This window comes from Pantherophis guttatus, chromosome 3 (assembly GCF_059756535.1).
Source record: "Pantherophis guttatus breed Tessera chromosome 3, ASM5975653v1, whole genome shotgun sequence".
In the NCBI taxonomy this organism is placed as follows: Eukaryota; Metazoa; Chordata; class Lepidosauria; order Squamata; family Colubridae; genus Pantherophis; species Pantherophis guttatus.
In genome coordinates, this window is record NC_142065.1 from 213,683,502 (window position 1) to 213,705,539 (window position 22,038).

At 48.1% G+C, this 22,038-nt stretch overlaps 2 protein-coding genes across 2 annotated transcripts in view; one reads left to right on the plus strand and one right to left on the minus strand.

The window, feature by feature from the left end:
• NAPRT (nicotinate phosphoribosyltransferase) overlaps positions 1-10,883 on the plus strand; it is a 32,282-nt gene extending 21,399 nt beyond the window's left edge. The window contains exons 9-13 of the mRNA XM_034419939.2: positions 1,319-1,399; positions 3,527-3,629; positions 4,906-5,063; positions 7,592-7,699; positions 9,993-10,883. Coding sequence (XP_034275830.2) covers positions 1,319-1,399; positions 3,527-3,629; positions 4,906-5,063; positions 7,592-7,699; positions 9,993-10,055 — 513 coding nt within the window. The 3' untranslated portion in view covers positions 10,056-10,883. The remainder of the gene's footprint in view (positions 1-1,318; positions 1,400-3,526; positions 3,630-4,905; positions 5,064-7,591; positions 7,700-9,992) is intronic.
• Positions 10,884-14,873: 3,990 nt separating this feature from the next.
• On the minus strand, positions 14,874-16,349 carry LOC148114992 (uncharacterized). Its single transcript, XM_087891403.1, has one exon. The coding sequence runs from the start codon at positions 16,187-16,189 to the stop codon at positions 15,101-15,103; it is 1,089 nt and encodes a 362-aa protein (XP_087747529.1). The 5' UTR covers positions 16,190-16,349; the 3' UTR covers positions 14,874-15,100.
• Positions 16,350-22,038: the final 5,689 nt, after the last annotated feature.

Consider the following 22,038-nt stretch of genomic DNA (forward strand, 5'->3'; position numbering starts at 1 on the left):
CTCTTCCTAAAAACTTCCATTGTTGAAGCATTCACAACTTCTGGAGGCAAGTTGTTCCACGGATTAATTGTAACTGGTAACTGGAAGCAGTATTTTAATATTACAATGTTGTGGTAAAACAATCAAAATTCTCCTCTTCCATTTCCATTTTTTTCTCCTCTTCCATTTCCATTTTTTTTAAATTCTGACACATTCTGCTTCTTTTCAGCTGAAGTGAGATAAACTTTAATAAATATTCCAATAACGTTCTTAAAATATTCACATTGTACATGGTTAAAATGTATACTGAATGCATTTCCTAAATTTGCATCAAACCTGAATCTTTGACCAAGTCGGGTGGATTTGCATTCTAAATTCTGCCAAAAGACTGAGTTTAAGGTACCGTATTTTTCAGAGTATAAGATGCACCTTTTCCCCCCCTAAAAGGGGGTGAAAATTTAGGTACATCTTATACGCCGAATATAGCCCCGCCCATCCACTGGCCCCCACCCTTTGGCCTCTGCCTTGCAGCAGTTACCTCCTTGCAAGCAAACAGCAAGAAAAAGCAGCTCCTTTCAGCTTCAGCACAGCCTAATTAGCACAAGTTGATTGGATCAGCCTCCCGACTCTCAGCTGTTTTGCTCTCAGCTGTTTTGCACAGGGCTCTGCTGCTTGCTGCAAAGAGGTAAATTGCTGGGAGCAGATTTTTTTTTTCCTTGTGCTAATTAAGCTATGCTGAAAACGAAAATGAAAGTAAAGCAGGCTGTTTGCTGTTTGCTGCAACCAGGCAAAATTGCTCACAGGCAAAGGCAGAGGGAGATTTCCTTTTCTTCTTTTCCTCACCCAAAAAGGTAGGTGCATCTTATACTCCGAAAAATACCGTAATTGTAAAATGTAATTGCTGAGTTTTGGTGTGTGTGTTTTTCACACACGCAATGCATTACGCAAATGCAACTGATGTCTACTAAACATGTTGCGTGCAAAATGATTAAACCTCGATCTGGATTCCATGTGTGGTAGAAGTTTTCAGGATGTTGTTTTTTCTAATTATAAAATAAAATATAAAAAAAAACTCTTAAAAGAGTTTAAAACTCCTTCTGGGAGTTGAAGTCCATCCATCTTCAAGCTTCCAAGGTTGAGAAACACTGATCTAATAAATAGAAGGTTGTAGGACAGGATCTGAACTTGTGCTCCTCTGACGCCAGGAGAGGACACCGAGGTTCAAAAGCCTGGCCTGCTCTGATTTGTGTGACATTGTGAGACTTTGTGTGTGTGTGTGTGATCCATCTGTAAATCTGGGCTCAGGAATTCCCCTTCGTTTTTGCCGTGTTCCTCGCAGGGCAACGAAATCGATATGATTGGCGTCGGGACCCACCTGGTGACGTGTCCCCTTCAGACGACCTTGGGCTGCGTCTACAAGGTAACTAATCCTTCTGCCCCACGAGAACAACGTTTCGGAGGAGATGCTCTTCAGTGGAGGGGGGGGGGTTGGCAAAAAGCCAGATCGCTTCTCTAGGGCGACAGTTGCAGGCCAAGAAGTCTGCTGTGGGGCAGGGGAGATGGGTCAATCTCTAGAGCAGGGGTGGGGAACGGTGGCCCCTTTATGACTTGTGGACCTCAACTCCAGGGGTGGGTTCTAAATTTTTTTTACTACCGGTTCTCTGGGCGTGGCTTATTTTGTGGGTGTGGCTTGTTGGGGGTAATGTGACTGGGTGGGTGTGGCCAACTTTTTTTTTTAACTTTTAAAAGCATTTTTTCTATAACCTTAAGAGGTTGCAGGAAAAAATGCTTTGAAAAGCCTCTGACGATCAGGCAACTCAGCTGGGATCGCCAGTCTTTAGTCTTAGTCTTTAGTCTTTATTTGATTTATATACCGCCCTACTCCTGAAGGACTCACAGCGGTGAACAGCCAAACAATAAAATACATAAATACAAAATTTAAAAAACAATAAAACCGAATTAAACAAATTCGGCCCAGACAGATTTAAAACACCCTAATCATTTAAAAACAGATTAAAATTTACGTATTAAAAGAGAAAAAGGGGAAAAAGATTAGGCCAGGCCCGCCTGGTGGAATAAAAAGGTCTTGAGAGCGCGGCGGAAGGTGTGCAGATCTGGGATCCTCCGTATCTCCGTGGGGAGCTCATTCCAGATCGTAGGTGCCCCCACAGAGAAGGCTCTCCCCCTGGGGGCTGCCAGCCGACACTGGCTGATGGCAGCCGGAGGAGCCCCTCTCTGTGGGAGCGTACCGGCCGGTGGGAGGCTATTGGTGGTAGTAGGCAGTCCCGTAGATAACCAGGTCCTAAGCCATGGAGCGCTCTAAAGGTGGTAACCAAAACCTTGAAGCGCACCCGAAAGACCACCGGGAGCCAGTGCAGCTCGCGCAGGAGAGGTGTTACATGGGAACGCCATGTCGCTCCCATAACCACCCGCGTGGCCGCACTCTGCGCCAGCTGGAGCCTCTGGGTGCTCCTCAAGGGGAGCCCCATGTAGAGAGCATTACAATGGTCCAGGCGGGAAGTGACAAGGGCATGAGGCAGAGGCTTTTAAAGGCATTTTTTTTCCCTACAACGTCTTCGGCTGAAGAGGTTGTAGAAAAAATGGTTTGAAAAGCCTCTGATGATCCCAGCTGAGTTGCCTGATCATCAGAGGCTTTTTAAAAAAAAATTTTAAAAGCATTTTTTCCGTTGAAGAGGTTGTAGAAAAAATGCTTTTAAAAAAAATTAAAAAAAAAAAGCCTCTGATGAGGTCGGTCGGGTAAGCGAGCGGCGACTGGTTCGGGGGCGTGGCCAGCCAATGTTATTATCGGGTCTCCGAACTACTACAAAATTTTTACTACCGGTTCTTGCGAAGCAGGCGCAATCCACCCCTGCTCAACTCCCAGAATTCCTAAGCCTCCCCATGGGTCCCCTCGCTTAAGGCGGTCCAGCTAAGGTGACCAGGAAAAAGGGCCTTCTCTGTGGGGGCCCCCTCCCTGTGGAACATCCTCCCTGCAGAGATATGACTGGCCCCCACTTTGAATTATTCGGTCTGCAAATATGCCTGGGGACCTCAGGGTAATATGGGTTTTATGGAGGAAAAGGAGGAGGAGAAATGGAGGATGAATTTATTTATTAAACTTAATAAATAAAAGACTGTAATGAGGAGTCCTTGGCGCTCTCCAAGGTTGGTGGTTTTCTTGCAGACATTTAATTACCCAACTAGGTAACGTCATCCATGCTAGAAGAAAGGGGGTTTTGTGGAGGAGGAAGAGGAGGAGGAGAAATGTGGGGATCTTGTTGCTATCTGAGCTTGGTGCTTTTCTTGCAAATGTTTCATTACCCAGCTAGGTAACCTCCTCAGTGCTAGCATCTAGTTGGGTAAGGAAACGTCTGCAAGAAACCAACGAAGCTCAGAGAGCACCAAGGACCTCTAATTACAATATTTTATTTATTAAATTTATATGCCACCCCTCTCAACTGTAGGGCAATGTACTACCTATCTGAGAGCAGGTGGCCTTGAACAAGGTTAAGCATCTTTAACTTGTTGCATTTGGCTCCATCTTTAGCTGGTAGAAGTCAATGGTTCTCCAAGGCTGAAAGTGACCGAAGACCCAGAGAAAACAACCTTGCCTGGAAGGAAAGTGGTCTACAGACTATGGGATGAGGCAGGTGAGACGGGGGATCACCTTCAACCAGACCGAAGCGCCTGGTGGTTGCAGAGTCTCTTGGCCTACCCAACTTCCTGGGATCTTGGAAAGGCGAGAATTTTCTTAGCAGAGACGTCCAGTGCTTGTGGGAAGTAGATTGTTGTGGCTCCATTACCTGAGCCTGTGTCATCGGCAGGAGAGGTCTCCGAGAGTGAAGGAGAGGAGTTGGCAAGGCCTCCCTCTCCAGGACCCTCCTCTCTGGCAATGCCTTCGGTGTCCGTCGAAGGGCAAGAGATAGGGCCGGGGCCAAGCACGTCCACGCAGCCACAGGTGAACAGTGATGAGGGAGATGAGTCTTGGCTGGATCCTCGGCAACGTCGCAGAGATAAGCGTGCGCAGCAGAAGAAGAGGCGTGCCAGGGATTAGGCTGAGTCACTAGACCACACCCCACAGGGTATAAAAGAGGGTGTGGTGGCCGGTTCTGCTCTGTGACAAGCAAAAAACGGATATCGGGCGACCTTCTTTGTATTTCCTGGACTTTGTTGATTATTGTGTATTGGCTTTGTTCCCGGACGAAGGGAGAAACTCCCCCCTCGTGAGTAAAGAATACCTGGCAGCCAGCTACTGGGTTGCTGCCAATTCTGATACCAGATAAAACTGTTGTTGGCTGAGTTCTTTAGCTGTTGCCTGTCTGTGGGGGTGCGTGTGTGAGACGGGGACAGAACATAGATATTGAGGTACTGTGACTACCTGTGACCCACTTTGTGGACGAGCTAAACCCACTGAGCAACCCCAATGACTATCTGGAGCAGGGGTGTCCAACCTTGGCAGTTTTAGGATTGGGGGGCCAACTCCCAGAATTCCCCAGCCAGCTGTCCTGCCCTGTCCTGTTCCATCCCGTCCCGTCCCGTCCCGTCCCGTCCCGTCCTGTCCTGTCCTGTCCTGTCCTGTCCTATCCTATCCTATCCTATCCTATCCTATCCTCCTATCTTACCCCACCTTACCATATCCCATCCTATCCTATCCTCCTATTCTCTCCTATACTATCCTCCTATCCTATCTTATCCTATCCTATCCTACCACATCCTACCTAATTTGGAGCATTAAAAGGGAGTTTGAACTCTCGGCTGGCTGTGTGACCTTCGTGCCTTGTTCCAGGTCATCACACCATCTGCTGTGGGACTCATGGCCTTTCTTGGACCGTTGGCTGGCCAAGAGAAGAACTGCTGGATGAGACAGGTGCCATCCGTCATAAGCCAGGTGTTACTTCTAACTTCGCATCTTCTGGTTCTCTGCAGGCTTCCCATGCATGGATCTCATGGCCCTGGAGGAAGAGTCGGCTCCTGAGGCTGGCCAGGAGGTGGAGTATTGGACTCCGGGAGGAACTGAGAAAGCCAGGAAGGTGATTCCTTCGGCAGTGGAAATCCTTCACCTCGTCTACTTTAAAGATGGACAGGTAAGGGAGTAAACTCCTTCTGCCAGTCTGGGAATCGGGCTGTCTTGCGGCAGGATATCTCCGGGCGTGATGGAATCTCATCCCGAAAGAGGAGAGAAACACAACCTCAATTAATCAGAATAGAGCAGGAAGGGACCTTGGAGGTCTTCTAGTCCAACCTCCTGCTCAAGCAGGAGACCCTATACCATTTCAGACAAGTGGCTCTCCAGTCTCTTCTTAAAAACCTCCAGTGATGGAGCAACCACAATTTCTGGTGGCAAGCTGTTCCACTGGTTAATTGTCCTCACTTCTCCTTCGTTCCAGGTTGCTTCTCTCTTTGATTAGTTTCCATCCATTGTTTCCGGTCTTGCCTTCTGGTTCTTTGGAAAATAAGTTGACCCCTCTCTTCTTTGGGGCAGCCCCTCAAATACTGGAATGCTGCCTTTAGAGTGCTCCATGGCTTAGGACCTGGCTACTTACAGGACCGCCTACTACCACAAATAGCCTCCCACCACCCGGTACGCTCTCATAGAGAGGGACTCCTCCGGGTGCCGTTGGCCAAACAGTGTCGACTGGCGGCCCCCAGGGGGAGGGCCTTCTCTGTGGGGGCACCCACTATCTGGAACGAGCTTCCCCCGGAGATATGGAGGATCCCGGATCTGCGCACTTTCCGCCGCGCTCTTAAGACCTTCCTATTCCAGCAAGCTGGCCTGGCCTAACCTTTTCCCCCCTTTTCTTTTAAATTGAAAATTTTAAATCTGTTTTTAAATTATTGGGATGTTTTAAATTTGTCTCGGGCTAAATTATTTAATCTGGTTTTATTTTTGTATTTATGTATTTTATTTTTGTGCCTGTTCACCGCCCTGAATCCTTCGGGAGTAGGGTGGTATATAAATCTAATAAACAAACAAACAAACATCATGTCCCCCTTAGTCCTTCTTTTCTTTAGACTGGCCATACCCAAATACTTAATTTGTTTTAGTCTCCAGGCCTTTAATCATCTTAAATTGCTCTTCTCTGCACTTTTTCCAAAGTCTCAACATCTTTTTTTATAACGTGGTGACCAAAACTGGATGCAGCATTCCAGGTGGTGCCTTACTAAGGCTTTATAAAGCGGTGCAAATCCTCCACATGACTTTGATTCTATGCCTCTTGTTTATAAAACCAAGGATTGTATTCGCTTTTTTGGCTGCTGCTACGTACTGCTGGCTCATGTTTTAAGTGATTGTCCACTAGGATTCCCTCTCAAAGACCTTCGCTTGGAAGCCGAGAGATCCTTTCCTCCACGTTCGGGTGATGAATATGGGACTGGTAGTCCTTGTTCTAATCCTTGGGACCAGAATTTCCATTGCTAAGTGAGTCACGCCTGGCTTTACGACCTTTTTCCTATGGTTGTTAAGCAAATCACTTCAGTTGTTAAGTGAATCGATCGGTCATTAACCGAATGCGGCTTCCTGTCAGATTTTGTTGACAGGAATCAGACACACAAGTAAATAATTCTGCAGGATTCAGATTTTACATATAAGAAACTTCTTTATATACAATATTCAGCATACAAAATCAGGGAGACAGAAGCAATATTCACAGAAGTAAGTCGTTACAGAGTAGAGAGATACACAGAGGCTAATATATTGTACAGAGGCAGCCATTACAGAGGCCAAATCAACTCTTACATACAGTTCAGCAAATCTAAGCCACGCCCAGGCTCCAGACTGTCTCTTATGGCCCCATACAATGTTTCAGTTTCCAAACAGTCCCCATTGGCTGACCTGTTGCTATGTCTATCCACACAGTCCCCATTGGCTGACCTGTTGCCATGTCTATTCTAGTCTATGAATATTCATACTCTGACACTTCCCCCATGGAGTTTGCTTTTCAGAAGATATCAAAAAGTGATCCCATGATCCCAGGACGCTATAAACAATCAGTTCCCAAGTATCTTGATTTTGATCACATGACCATGGGGATGGTGCAACGGCCATAAATGTGAAAAACGGTCATAAGTCACTTTTTCCCCTCCCGTTGTATTGAACGAACAACAGTTCATTTAAGTGACAGTTCAGAGTTACAACAGCACAGAAAAAAAGTGGCTTGCAACCGTTTTTCACACTTACGACCGTTGCGCGTGACCCTGTGGTCACCTGATCAAAACTCAGTGTCTCATATTTATGACGGTTGAAGGGTCACGGGGTCACGCGATCCGCTTTTGCGACCTTCTGACAAGCAAAGTTAATGGAAAAGCCAGATTCATATAACAATCGTGTTACTAACTTAACAAATGCAATGATTCACTTAACAGCCATGGCAAGAAGAGTCGTAATATGGGCCAAACCTGCTTAACTAATGCTTTCACTTAGCAACATACATTTTGGGCTCAATTGTGGTCATAACTCAAGGACTACCTGTATCTTTGAACCGTCACTAAACGAATGGTTGTAAGTCAAGGACTACCTATATTCACTGTTGCGGCTGTTTAGAATAGAAAGGGGCTGCCGTCAGACCATTTATATCCCTGTTTTTCTTCTCTTTCTGCTTTTCTCACCGCAAAGGTTTGCCAGACGCTCCCTTCTCTGTTGGAGATCAAGGCTCACGCTCAGATGTCCTTGGATAAGCTCAATCCTGTCCACAAGAGGCTGCAGGATCCGGAAGCCTACCAGGTACAGGCGGTGGGGAGAAAGGTGGGGGGCCAGCCCCATCTTTTAAAATCTCATTTTGCTTAGAAAGGCCGCGCTAGAGAGAAAGAAATGCCTCTAATGTTGGACTTGTGAGCATAAAATAGATTGAGGGGAGGCAGAATTCAGGAGGTCTCATCACTTACACATCTATCTATATACAGGTAGTCCTCGGCTTAGGACCACAATCGAGCCCAAAATTTCTGTTGTTACGTGAGATATTTGTTAAGTGAGTTTCGCCCCATTTTACAACCTTTCTCGCCTCCGTTATTAAGTGAATCAATGCCGTAGATAAGTTAGTAACCTGGTTGTTAAGTGAACCCAGCTTCCCCACTTACTTTGCTCGTCAGAAGGTCACAAAAAGGGATCACGTGATCTTGGGACACAGCGATCGTCATAAGTATGAACCAGTTGCCAAGCATCTGAATTTTGATCACATGATCATGGAGATGCTGGAAAGGTCGTAACTGAAAAAAAGGTCATGTCACTTTTTTCAGGGCCGTTGTAACTTTGAACGGTTGCTAAACGAATTGTTGTCAGTCGAGGCCTATCTGTATTGCTAAAACTCTTCTTGTCGTGACCTTTACCTGGGCACAACGGTACATCAGAACGGTGCACAATTTTGGAACCAAGGGTGTGCAGCTCAACAGTGAAGCCGGCACAGCAGCTCCTGGATTTTCTACATCGCATGAGAAAAGTGCATCTTCCTTGTCCCGTCCTTACCACTTCCTATAGAGGGATGATCCTGTCATATTGCATTACAATCTGGTTTGGAAGCATTACTGCTTCAGACAGGAAGGCAGTGCAGAGAGTGGTGAGGACAGCAGAAAAGATCATTGGCAGTTCACTCCCTTTTATCCAGGACGTGGGCTAGAAGCAGTGCTTGAGTAGGGCCCGTAGGATTGTCTGGGACACTACACATCCTCTTCACAACCTGTTCTGAAGTTGTATGGTTGTATATTCTGAAGAACTGAAGAAGCTTCTTGGGTGAGAAGTGAATCGTTTGCAAGGAACACAAACCAAGAAAAGTCCAGTTGACTTGAAAACCTTCCTCCCCCTGTCCTTACCACTTTCTATAATCGAAAGCATCCTGTCGTATTGCATTACTGTCTGGTTTGGAAGCATTATCGCTTCAGACAGGCAGGCGGTGCAGTGAGTGGTGAGGACAGCAGAAAAGATCATTGGGAGTTCACTCCCTTCTATCCATGACACGGCACATAAGCGATGCTTGAGTAGGGCCCGTAGGATTGTCTGGGACGCTACACATCCTCTCCACAACCTGTTCTCCTTGTTACCTTCTGGGAGGGGGCTTCGTGGTACCCGAAGCAGAACATCCAGATTCAATCACAGTTTTACTCCATATAGCATCAACCTTTTAAACTCTCAAGTTTCTTCTTTCCACTAAGTATTCAAGATGGACAGTGATTAACATTTATATTACTTTACCGTATTGATTATCCCTTGGGCCATATCAAAGTGCAAAGTTCCAGGCACAAATTATTACTAAAATCTGATAAAAACAATTTAAAATGGAATTGAATAAAATACAATTTAAAATGAAATTGGAATAAAATACAGAACATTTATATGAATTTATAAGCATGGGTGTAGATACACACACAGAGATTGTTGGGGATTGTTGGAGAACACAGATTGTTGGGAGCAATAGACTGACTCTAAACTGCTTAGATGGGATTGTAAAATACTGAAGCGGTATATAATTCTAAGTGCTGTTGCTAAGTGGGAAGGAAGGCAGATAGGCAGGCAGGCAGGCAGGGCCGTGGTGGCGCAGTGGTTAGAGTGCAGTATTGCAGGCTGACTCTGCTCACTGCCAGAAGTTCAATCCTGACCGGCTCAAGGTTGACTCAGCCTTCCATCTTTCCAAGGTCAATAAAATGAGAATCCAGATTCCTGAGGGCAAGTGGCTGGTTCTGTAAACTTCTTAGAGAGGACTGTAAAGCACTGTGAAGCTATATATAAGTCTAAGTGCTATTGCTATATTTAACGGAATTTCATTTTTAATGTGTGCCAGTGTGCCCACGGTAAAAAATGACAATAAAGGTTATCTTATAAGGCTCAGATGGGCTGAGTTCAAAATCTGGGACCCAGGATTCCAAAGGGCAAACTACGGCTACTTCAACGCTATTGGCTGCTGCTGGAGTCCCGTGATCGTCATTCTCAACGTTCTGTGACAGTTTCCCAGCCAATCTTGCAATCCTTTGCTTTCCCTCCCCACCCAGCAGCAGCCACTTAACCTTGGTTTGCTTCCACATCTCAGGTGGCCGTGACGAGAAAGCTCTACCTGCTCCTCCTCGACCTGCAGAAGGACAACAGCTCCTGAGAATCAATCTGGTGTCGCAAACTGAAACCCACCGGTGCCTGCTGTGGGGATCCGGACTGAACAACAAGACCCCAAATTATTGGGGGTTGTGGGCTCCCGTGCCAACCCTTGTGCGGTTCACCTCCAAAGTCTGTCCACGCCCACGTCTCTCCAACTCCGTTACCCTGCATCTCACATACGCCTGTACGCAAGTCTCTGTGTCGCCTTTCACAAGGATCTGGCTGGGGATTATTGGAGTGTTGGCCAAGTGGCTGAGAGAAAGCCCACCACAATCTCTTGGGTTGATAGAACAACCCAACCAAATTTTCTGCATTCCAGCGCGGGGGTGTGGCTGGACCAGATGCAAATCACTAGTAGGATGCAGGAAGAGGGATGCCGGTAACCACAGTGATGTCAGGACACGAGTGAGCTGCCTCCCCCACTCCCCACAGCCCATCCACCTCCAAATCCGATGCATTTGTTTGCCGCTTCGAATCACCGTCAGAGAAAGCAGAGAGTCCCCGCAGGCTAGAGCAAGGAGGCGGGGGACGGCTCTCCAAATTTGGCAGCTTTAAGACTTGCGGGCTTCAACTCCCAGAATTCCCCAGCCAGGCAGAATTCTGGGAGTTGAAGTCCACAAGTCTTAAAAGCCACATTTGGAGACCGTTAGGCTAGGATGCACTGGCTGTAAAATCGGGGTGAGGGTCCCCCATGTGTACCCACCACCAAACTCCCCTCTCCCAAACAAAAGCCTTTGGCAACACTGCCCCTTGATGTGCCTTTTCTTGCTTGGAGAATTGTGTGCCTTTTTTTTTTTGTCCTCCACCTATGAATGTGATCTGTGTAGAATCTGGTTTCTCCTTCTCTCTTTGCATTCACACGCCGCTGACTTGCTGGCCTCGCGCACATCTGCCCACAGACACCTTACGGTTTGCTTGCTCCAGATGTTCAGGGTGGACACAGAAGGGGCTTTCCTCCCCTTTGCTAGTCGGGGCCGACCCTTGTTAAGAGCAGCTAGCGGCTGGGAAAACCTCCGACTTAACCTTGTGTGAAGTATTTCATAACATCCTTTTCTTGAAATCGGAGCCCTTCGAGGAAGAAGGGATTGGACTTTTCCCATGATCCTCGATTTACGACAGTCGCGCCCCAAATGTCCTTTGCTTAAGTGAGACGGTCGTTCAGTGAGTTTTGCCTCTCTCGCCTCAGTTGTTAAGTTAGTCACACAGTTAAGTGAAGTCTGGTTTTCTCCATTGACTGTTATTATCAGGTCGCAAAAGGCGATCATGTGACTCCCGGGACACTACAACCGTCATAAGTACAAGCCAGTTGCCAAGCGTCTGAATTTTGATCACGTGACCATGGGGATACTACAATGGTCGTATAAAAGTCATCTATTTTTTTGTTTTAGTGCCGTTGTAACTTTGAACAGTCACTAAACAAATGAATGTAAGTCAAGGGCTCCCTGTATGGGGGGGGGGGAAACACCTTGTGAGACTGGACAAAGATGCTGCCAAGGGAACAATCAGGTAAGAGGAATCACAGACAGCGGACGAAGGAAACAAGACTGGAAAGAGTCTTGCAAGATTGGTGACGGCCTCCCAGGAGAAACCCGATAGAATTTGCAATCAGACGAGCCGATTCTACTTTATTGTAAATGCTGCATTGATAGAATCTTGCAAATCTAGAAGTACAATTCTCCCTTCCCCTCCTTTACCACCCAAGAAACTAGGGAGGGCCTCTTGCCCCACCCATTATCCATCTCAGGGCTATGCTGCCTTTTATCTATCTGACCATTCCCAGGCAGCATCTCTTAGCCGAGTCTCCCAAGGTCTTCCCCATAGGCCATCAGAGCTCCCTCTTCTCTTGGCTGCATCTTTGTCCAGCCTCCCCAAGGCGTTTCCCCCACACAGGTAGCCCTCGACTTACAACCATTCGTTTACTGACTGTTGGAAGTTAACAAACCTTAACAACCAATTTCCTGACGGTGAGACGAAGAAACCAGTGGAACAACTTTCCACCAGACATTGTGGGTGCCCCATCACTGGAGGCTTTTAAGGAGAGGCTGGACAGCCACTTGTCTAGAATGGGAGAGGGACTAGAAGACCTCCGAGGTCCCTTGTGACTCTTATTTTGTGGCTTGCCTCTAGAAGTTGTGGGTGCTTTGTCACTGGAGACTTTATGAAGAGACTGAACAGCCGCCTGTCTGAAATGGTCTAGGGTCTCCTGCCGGAACGGGGGGTTGGACTAGAAGACCTCCGAGGTCCCTTCCAACTCTTATTTTGTTAATTAACCAGTGGAACAACTTGCCTCCAGAAGTTCTGGATGCTTCATCAATGGAGGCTTTTAAGAAGAGATCGGACAACCATTTGTCTGAAATGGCCCAGGGTCTCCTGCCCGAGCAGGGGGTTGGACTAGAAGACCTCTGAGGTCCCTTCCAACTCTGTTATTCTTGATTCTGCTCTTCATTTAAGCCGTTTCTTGGCTTTTCGGGGTGTGTGCTGAATTTTGACATTACCCTCCTTCCGGAGGGTCTCGCCTTCCCACCTTCCTTGCAGGTTTTCTCAGCCGTGGCTTCAGGAGCTGCGTCCCATCGCCCACTCCCCAGCACAGGTGCAGATTGATGGGTTGTGTAGCTGAGGCCTTGCAGAAGCCCATCCTGGGAGATGGGATCTTCTCTTGCCCCTCGCTGTACCTGGAATCAATGATCTCAGATTGGAGAGAACCTTCCTGCATTGCTACAGGTAGTCCTCGATTTACGGCCACAATTGAGAGCAGAATTTCTGTTCAGCAAGGCAGTTTTTAAGTTGAGTTACACCCAATTTTATGACTTGCCATGGTCATTAAGTAAACCACGGTGGTTACTAGTGCAGTCATTAAGTGAGTCATGCAGTCATTAAGTGAATCTGGCTTGCCTCATGACCCAAGGATGCTGCAGATATCCCTAAATACATCCTGTATGCCAAGTTGCCTTAATTTTGATCCCATCCTTGTGCCGTTACCGCAACAGGTTGTTAAAAGTATGATGACCAGTTGTAATTCCCCCTCTCCTCTTTCCCCCCACCCTAGCGCTGTGGTCACTTTGCAACCGTCACTAAACAAAATGGTTGCATCGAGAGAACTGGCTGCACTGAGTTGAGTTTTGCAGGGGTGGATTTTAAAGCCAGGGTCCCCGGAATTGACAGGAGCAAATTTTGCAAGTTGCTTTTTTTTTTTTTTAATCTGCAAAATGATCTTTGGGGTTTTGGTGTTCCCACTCTTAAGCTCAGGAGCCTGGGCTCAAAGGAGGGCTTGGAGGCAGCTGCGCTAATTCTGGGGTGGGGGGTTGGGCTCTCTTTCTTTCATTCCAGGATGGCGTGACACAGAAAAGCCGGCTCTAAAACCGGCAGCCTCCACGCATTGCAAATTTTATCTCTTGCTATCTTTAGAAAACAAAACGGTGGAAGGTTTAGGAAGATTTGCTGCTCTTTATCCAAATCCAATCCTAGCTAGCAGCCCTGATATCCCAGCCACGTAGGGAAGGCAGCTTCAGACAAGCCTTTAAAATCGTCTTGCAAGCTGAGTTGCCACTAGAAAGAGTGCAGAGAAGAGCAACCAGGAGGATTAGGGGACTGGAGGCTAAAACATACGATGAACGGTTGCAGGAACTGGGCCTGGCTGGTCTAGTGAAGAGAAAGACTAAGAGAGACATGATAGCCGTCTTCCAATATTTGAGGGGCTACCACAGAGAGGAGGAAGGGGGTCAAGCTATTTTCCAAGGCATCCGAAGGCCAGACAAGGAATAATGGATGGAAACTGACCAAGGAGAGATTCAATCTGGAAATGAGACATTTTCTGATGGCGAGAACTGTCAACCAATGGAAGAGAAGTTGCCTTCAGAAGTTGTGGGAGCTTCATCCCTGGAAGCTTTTGAGGAGACTGGACTGCCATCTGTCAACAATGGTGTAGGGTCTTCTGCTTTGGGGGGGGTGGACTAGATGACCTACAAGGTCCCTTCCAACTCTTTCTAATCACTGTTATTTTAATCGGGAGTTGTGGGAGCTTCATCCCTGGAGGCTTTCAAGAGACTGGACTGCCATCTGTCAGCAATGGTGCAGGGTCTCCTTTGGGGGGTTGGACTAGATGACCTATTAGATCCCTTCAGACTCTTCTTATGTAAAGCTGCCTAAAAAGCCAATGCAGCAGGGTTAGATGGGGAGTTCTGGGAATTGAAGTCCTTAAGCTCTAGTAGAGCCTCCTGCTTGAGTGGAGGGGTGGACTAGATGACCATGTCTCCCTATTTTTCCTGTAAAGCTGCCTAATAAAAGCCAATGCAACACGTCTGGCTGGGCAGGGTGGATTTGATTTAAATCACTAGTAAAAAGGCTTGATTTAAATCAACTCGATTTAAATCATAATTTTTAAAGAGCAACTCATCTCTGCTCCTCCTTTGACCCACTGTTGACTCACCAATAGTCCCAGTGTTGCAGAATATACAGCCTCTACATGCTACATAACTAAGCTCCATTTCATGCTGAATAAACTAAATTGTTTATGTATCTTAAATAGAAAACTATCTTACGATAGATTTTTACCCCCAAAGTTTTTTATTAAAATAAATTAGATTAAAAAAAAAATCCAATTTAAATCAGAAAAATCTTATTTTTTTTTTTAAAAAAAATCATTGATTTTTATCCACCCTGTGGCTGGGGGAATTATCCATAGGTTCCCAAGGTTGGCCACCCCTGGTAGGGAGCCTCCTGTTTTGAGTGGAGGGTTGGACTAGATGACCCACCAGCGACCAAGATCCCTTCCAAGTGGTATTGTGAATTCGATGGGGGGAAAAAAAACGTTCACACGGGATTTTGGATGCACAAAAACTCAACTTTATTCAAACAAACTCAACGGAAAAAACCTTCCAACTTTCGAGCCACGTCGGGGAGAAGTCCGGATTCGCCGCCTTTCCCCGAATGAGTCCCCCCCCTTAACGACCCCCCCTTTTCCTTACAACGAACTGCCCCCCCCCCCCGTCCAACAATGGAAACGAACGAAACCGGGCAGGGGAGCCTCCCGGGCGGGCCCCGTGGCTCTCACAGGCAGGCTTTCTCGGGGCTGCCGGGCGAGGGGCTCCGGCCGCCTTGCATGCTGCCGCCCGCGCCGTCGTTGCGGCAGATGGGGATGGGGACGGTGCGCTCCCAAGCGGGGCTGGAGCCCAGGCGGGGGGCTTCGATGCGGAGCCGGCCGGCTTCGGGGGCCAAGCAGCAGGTCAGCGCCTCCAGGTCGGCGTCGTCGGGCAGGAGCAGCTCCCGTCGCACCTCGCGGACCTCGTGGCAGACGCAGCCGTCGGAAGCCTCGCTCCGCTGGTCCCGCCGGCCGCACACCGTCAGCTTGGTGCCGTCCATCTTGACCGCCAGCTCGTCGGGGCAGAAGTCGCCCACCTCCAGGCCGAAGTAGTAGGTGCGCCCGTCGTCGCTCTGCTCCAGGCGGGGGATGCCGCTGCTCGAGCCGCTCCGACGGGGCCCGCCGCCGCCTCCGCCGCCGCCGCCGCTGCTGCCGCTCTGCCAGCCCGAGAGGCGCGGATAGGCGTCGAGCAAGCCCACCCGCAGCCGCTCCATCTCGTCCAGGTGGCTCTGCAGGTCGCCCACCAGCTGGTCCAGCAGCGCCTGCGGGGGCATCCCCAGCGACACGCACTCGAAGCTCCGCGGAGCCCCGCGGGTCAAGCGCAGCCGGCACTCGCGGGAGAAACTCGACATGGCGTCCAGGGAGCCGCCGGCCTCAGCTGCTGCTGCTGCTGCTGCTCTTTCCACCGGCCGGCCGTCTAGCGAAAGGTGCCGCCGAGCGAGCGAGGAGAGGCGCGGGTGGCGGCTCCGGCTGCGGCTGCTGCTGCAACTGCTGGACTCGCCCGCCTCGACGACGCTGCTCTGGCGAGGGCTGGGAGCGGTGTAACGGCTGGCGAGCCCGCCCGGGGAAAGGGCGGAGCGAGAGCCCGGCTGGCTTTGCAGCAAACAAAGTTGCCAAGTGTTGGGCCCCAAGAGGAGCAAGCGAGCCCGGGGGTCCTTGCAGACGTGACCGCGCTGGGTCAAGGGCGTCCTTGCAATCCGTTGCATCGTTGCATTCCATTGCATCTTTGCATTCAGTTGCACCTTTGCATTCAGTTGCACCTTTGCATTCAGCTGCATCCTTGCAGTCAATTGCGCCGTTGCAATTGATACGGCGGCGTCGAGCTTTTCAAGAAGGCGCGCTCTTGCAAGAATTGCGCGGAGAAGGAAGGGTTTTTTCGAGGCTTGCAGCTGCTGAGACGGGCTGGGAAGCAGGCGGGTCGAGTTGCCAATGCACACGCCTTCCTCGACCCGAGCTTTTCCCGCCCTCGGCCCGCTTTTTCTTTTTTTTTTTTTTTGCAAGGGGCGATGCAGGGAGGAGGGAAGGGGGGGGCTCAGATGGGCCAATTTTGCACGTTACATCAATTTTACGTGCTTTTTTTTTTTTTTTTACGAATTTATGGAATTCATTTAATTTAATAACTAATTTAATTATTGGGCCCAGTTTGGTCTAGTGGTTAAGGAGCCAGGATAGAAAGCTGGTGATGGGGGAATTCTAGTCTCTCCTTAGCCACGAAAGCCGGCCTGGGTGGTTGATTTTGGGCATTCACCGGGAGACTGGGAATTCTAGTCTCTCCTTAGCCACAAAAGCTGGGCTAGGTGGTTGACCTTGGACCAGTCACCAGGCGACTGGGAATTCTAGTCTCTTCTTAGCCATGAAAGCTGGCCTGGGTGGTTGACCTCAGACCAGTCACCAGGCGACTGGGAATTCTAGTTTCTCCTTAGCCACGAAAGCCGGCCTGGGTGGTTGACTTTGGGCATTCACCGGGAGACTGGGAATTCTAGTCTCTTCTTAGCCATGAAAGCTGGCCTGGGTGGTTGACCTTAGACCAGTCACCAGGCGACTGGGAATTCTAGTCTCTCCTTAGCCACAAAAGCTGGCCTGGGTAGTTGACCTCAGACCAGTCACCAGGCGACTGGGAATTCTAGTCTCTCCTTAGCCACAAAAGCTGGCCTAGGTGGTTGACCTTGGACCAGTCACCAGGCGACTGGGAATTCTAGTCTCTCCTTAGCCACAAAAGCTGGCCTGGGTGGTTGACCTCGGACCAGTCTCCAGGCGACTGGGAATTCTAGTTTGTCCTTAGCCACAAAAGCTGGCCTGGGTGGTTGACCTTGGACCAGTCTCCAGGTGACTGGGAATTCTAGTTTCTCTTTAGCCACGAAAGCTGGCCTGGGTGGTTGACCTTGGGCATTCACCGGGAGACTGGGAATTCTAGTCTCTCCTTAGCCACTGACTGTATGGCACATAAAAAAAGTCACGGTTATGGCTGCCATTTTGACTTATTTGACTCTCCTGGGGATGCCCACTGCGTCTGTACACGGAGTGGTATGGAGGGCTGGCGAATTTATTCCCAATCGAGCAGCTGCCTTTCAATTGATAGTTTTATTTATTTCTTTATAACACGTGCATAACTGCCAGTTTTACGCAGGACTCTGGCTGTTCTCACAAGCAACAGTTAAATCATGATACAATGAATATATACATATATGGAGGAGGTGGGGCGGAGTCTGGGGGGGCGGAGTCAAAAGAGAAATCTGCCTAGATTCACAACCGACTTCAGAGGTCTTCAAACTTGGCAGCTTTAAGACTTGTGGACTTCAACTCCCAGAATTCTCCAGCCAGCTATGCTGGCTGGAGAATTCTGGGAGTTGAAGTCCACAAGTCTTAAAGCTGCCAAGTTTGAAGACCTCTGACCTACTTAGTGACAAATGGATCATCCCTCTTGCATTACCAAAATACAGGTAGGCCTCCAGTTACGACCACAACTGAGCCCAAAAATTTACGTTCCTTAAGTGAAACATTTGTTATGTGAGTTTGGCCCCATTTTACAGTAACCTTTCTTGCCACCGTTGTTAAGTGAATCAACTGCATTTCTTGATTTAGTCACACATTCGTTAAGTGAAACTGGCTCCCCTGTGATCAGAAGGTTCCAAAAGGAGATCACGTGACCCCGGGACATTGCAACCGTCATAAATATGAATCCGTTGCCAAAGCGGCTGTATTTTGATCACGCGACCATGGGGATGCTGCAACAGTCATAAGAGTGAAAAATGGTCATAAGTCACTTTTTTCAGTGCCATTGTAACTTTGAACAATAGGTTTAATTGGAACTTAACATATGACCTATTAAAAAGCCACATATAGTGTTTTTACTATAATGCACAAACCCATCTCATCTCACCCTATAGTACCAACTAGGGAGGAAATCTAGATTTTAAGCGTTCTTCAGAGTTACCTGCCTAACTTCAGCGGCACCAAATGTTCCATACAGCACGGCCGGTCACGGAAAAGACCTCTTTCCCAGCTCCTATTGTTGTCCCAAATTCGGGTCTGATCCTGGTGCCGAAGCCAATGATGGACGCCAGACATGAGGTGCAGATTTTCTGTTTGCTTTTTATTGGAGTACTCCAAGGAAAAGGGTTCCTGGCCAAAATGCCAAAAACCAAGAACAAAAGATTAAGTAAACTTTATACATTTTCACTAAAAGAGAAGGCGGGACAAGGCGAGATAATAAGAAATATCATCTAATAAACATTTTAGTAATAATTCTACAATTTGTTCTATTGGTCTCTAGCTGTCCCTATTCCTAAACCTTGGCTAATGAATGCCCCAGGAGTTATCTGAAATCTAATACATTTTATTGGCTGCAGACCATCTGTATTCCTAATTTTTAGCTGAGGCCTGCAAGTTGTCTAACTCTTGTTACTTTTATCAGTTGTCTAACTACCCAGAATTATTACAAGATATACACGTGCATATTTCCTGTAGAAAAGCATTCTTTGTTCTTGCCAGACACGCTCCGCAATTACAGGCTTCCTGATTTACTTTCAAGTGTGTGGCATGACCTGATTTTATTTTATCATACAGCCCATCACTACCAGATGGCAATATTTAGGGGAAGGGCCTAGGAGGGCCCCCACCCTAACTGAGCTGGTAAAACAGATAGCTATCCTTAGGGAAAGATTGTCAAGCCTCCAAGTATCACGTCCCCAAAAATAAAGTCCAAGGCATCCATCTTCCTAATAGCTAATAGAAAAAGAGTACAAAGATTACAATAAAATATGGCTACGTATAGGTCATCTTCAATGTCGACAAAGATGCCCTGCAGATTTAACAGGGTAACAAAATTGGAAGGGACCTTGGAGGTCATCTAGTCCAACCCCCTGCTGAAGTAGGAGACCCTACAACCATTTCAGACACGGGGCTGTCCAATCTCTTAAAGGCCTCCAGTGATGGAGCACGCACCATTTCTGGAGAAAAGCCATTCCACTGATTTAATTGTTCTGGATCAGGGGTCACCAACCTTTTGGACCTCCGGGACCACTAAATTCATAATTTTAAATCCCGCGGACCACTAATACGAATCCAGCGTGCCGCTCGTTGAAACGCCTGGACTCCCAGTGACGGGATGGAGTCCTTCAGGCACTTAGCTTGGCTGCCCGTTTCTGCAACCTTAAACACTCACTTTGGACCTGTTTCCTACAGAAAACAAAACACTAGAACCGTGATGGCGAACCTATGGCATGGGTGCCACAAGTGGCACGTGGAGCCATATCTGTGGGCACACGAGTATTGCTCTAGCTCAGCTCCAGCGCGCATGTGCATGCCAGCTAGCTGATTTTTGGGCCTTCTGGTCCCACCAGAAGTCGGGAAACAGGCTGTTTCTGACCTCCGAAGGGCCTCCGGGGATATGGGGAAGGCTGTTTTTGCCCTCCCCAGGCTCCAAGAAAGCCTCTGGAGCCTCGCGAGGGTGAAAATCAGGCCTACCGGGCCCACAGTGCCATCGTGTGCCAAAAGCAGGGGGAGTGGGGGGGTGTCACATGTGCATTGAGTGCATTGAATTATGGGTGTGGGCACGCGCACACACGACCCCACTGTGCTGCCCCCGCTTTTGGCACACGACAACAAAAAGGTTAGCCATCACTGCACTAGAATCTCTCATCTCTGTCCCCCCCTCTCTTTCTCTCTCCCCCCTTTGTCTCTCTCTCTCTCATCTCTCCCCCTTCTGTCTCTGTCTCTGTCTCTCTCTCCCCCTCTTTGTCTGTCTGTCTCATCTTTCTCTCATCTCTCCCCCCTCTTTCTGTCTATCTGTCTCTTATCTCTTTCTCGCTCATCTTCTCTCGTCTTTGTCTATCTCTCATCTCTCACTCTCTCGCTGTCTCATCTCTCTTTCTCTCTCTCTCTCATTCTGTCTTTCATCTCTTTCTCTCTCCCCCCATCTTTAACTTTAATGGCTAAATAGCAGACTCCGTTTAAAACAGCTATATATATCATTATAACTTGCTTTACACTTTTTGTCAGAAACAGGCGGTGTGTGTGTTGAAAATTTTTATCTCACAAATTGTTGTTTACAGATAGATGGTCCAGAAAAAGTTATGGAGGAGATTACTGCCAGGATGGGGAGAACTGCCCACATCCCAGTGCAGACTTGGACTGGGGCAGTTGACTTACAACTGGTTTGGCAGTATCTTCTCCCACTGGAAAAGGATTGGATTTCTAGTGCTTTTAGCCTTTGGAGATCTCCTCCTCCTCCAGTTTCATCCCTCTGATCCAGCATACGTCTCCCATTACTGGGATGGGTGTCTTAGCCTCCTCAGTATCCACTGACACCCCCACCCCCCCGGTTAGATCAGCAAAACTCACGGTCCTTAGTCCACCATTGACAGGAAGCATCCTATCATAAGAAAAGGGAGGAAAATGAAAGGACATATTGACACGAATCAATCTAACCTTTGCTCTTTGCTTCTGTTAAAGAAGTTCCTTGTACTATTTGCCATGGTTAGTTAGTTAGTTAGTTAGTTAGTTAGTTAGTTAGTTAGTTAGTTAGTTAGTTTATTATATTTATATACCGCCCCCTCTCCCGAGGGACTCGGGGCGGTGAACAGCCCGCAAATAAAATACACAGATACAAAATTTAAAACAATATTAAAATCCAATTAAATCAATTTGGCCCATAGTTAAAAACCCTATATTAAAACCCCTAATTTTTTAAAACAATTCTTTTTTAAAAAGAGTAGGTCAGGCCAGCCCGGCTTGATGAAACAAAAACGTCTTTAGGGCAGTTCGGAAAGCACGAAGGTCAGGGATCCGCCGTATCTCTGGGGGCAACTCATTCCAGATCGTCGGTGCCCCCACAGAGAAGGCTCTCCCCCTGGGGGCCGCCAGTCGACATTATCTGGCCGACGGCACCCTGTGGAGGCCCTCTCTGTGGGAGCGTACTGGTCGGTGGGAGGCTATTGGTGGTAGTAGGCTGTCCCGCAAGTACCCGGGTCCTAAGCCATGGAGCGCTCTAAAGGTGGTAACCAATACCTCGAAACGCACCTGGAAGACCGCCGGGAGCCAGTGCAGCTCGCGCAGGAGAGGTGTTACATGGGAGCGCCACGTCGCCCCCATAACCACCCGCGTTATGAATCATTTGTTAGGAATCCATTCTGTAAAATAATTGTATGCTTTTCTATCTGGTTTTCTCGCTTCTGTCATTTGCTTCAGAGCTAGGCACATCCTTGGAGACAGTTCCCAGGAACATCCTGCTCCATAGATTGGGTGGGGGGCTGCCTAAGATAGCAAAACATGGACAGAGACAGGCCTGAAAAATCACGTTGGTGACGAATCTTTGTCTGTTGATTGGGATGAACTTTGTTTCTATCGGCGTAAAATGCATATAATACACTGAGCCACTCTCGCAGGGTGTGGCTATTCCTTACATGCATTTTGTCTTTGTTTTGGAAATAGTATCGCCAGACTTTTTACTTTGGCCAAAGAATAAAAAACGGGGGGTTTTTTGCAAGCCTCATCTCGAGTCTCACTCTTTGGCATCTCAGTGGCTTTCGGGGAAACTTCTGGGACCTTAACATTTCCCAGAGCCAAAGGCCTCTAGGAGGACCACATCCTAGCTCCTGGGATTCCCCAGAGAGTGGGAGGGGGAGAC

What these genes read in the sequence shown, in the direction of transcription:
- LOC148114992 (XM_087891403.1), bottom strand. Translation starts at nt 16,189, where the DNA reads ATGCAGCTGAATGCAAAGGTGCAACTGAATGCAAAGGTGCAACTGAAT.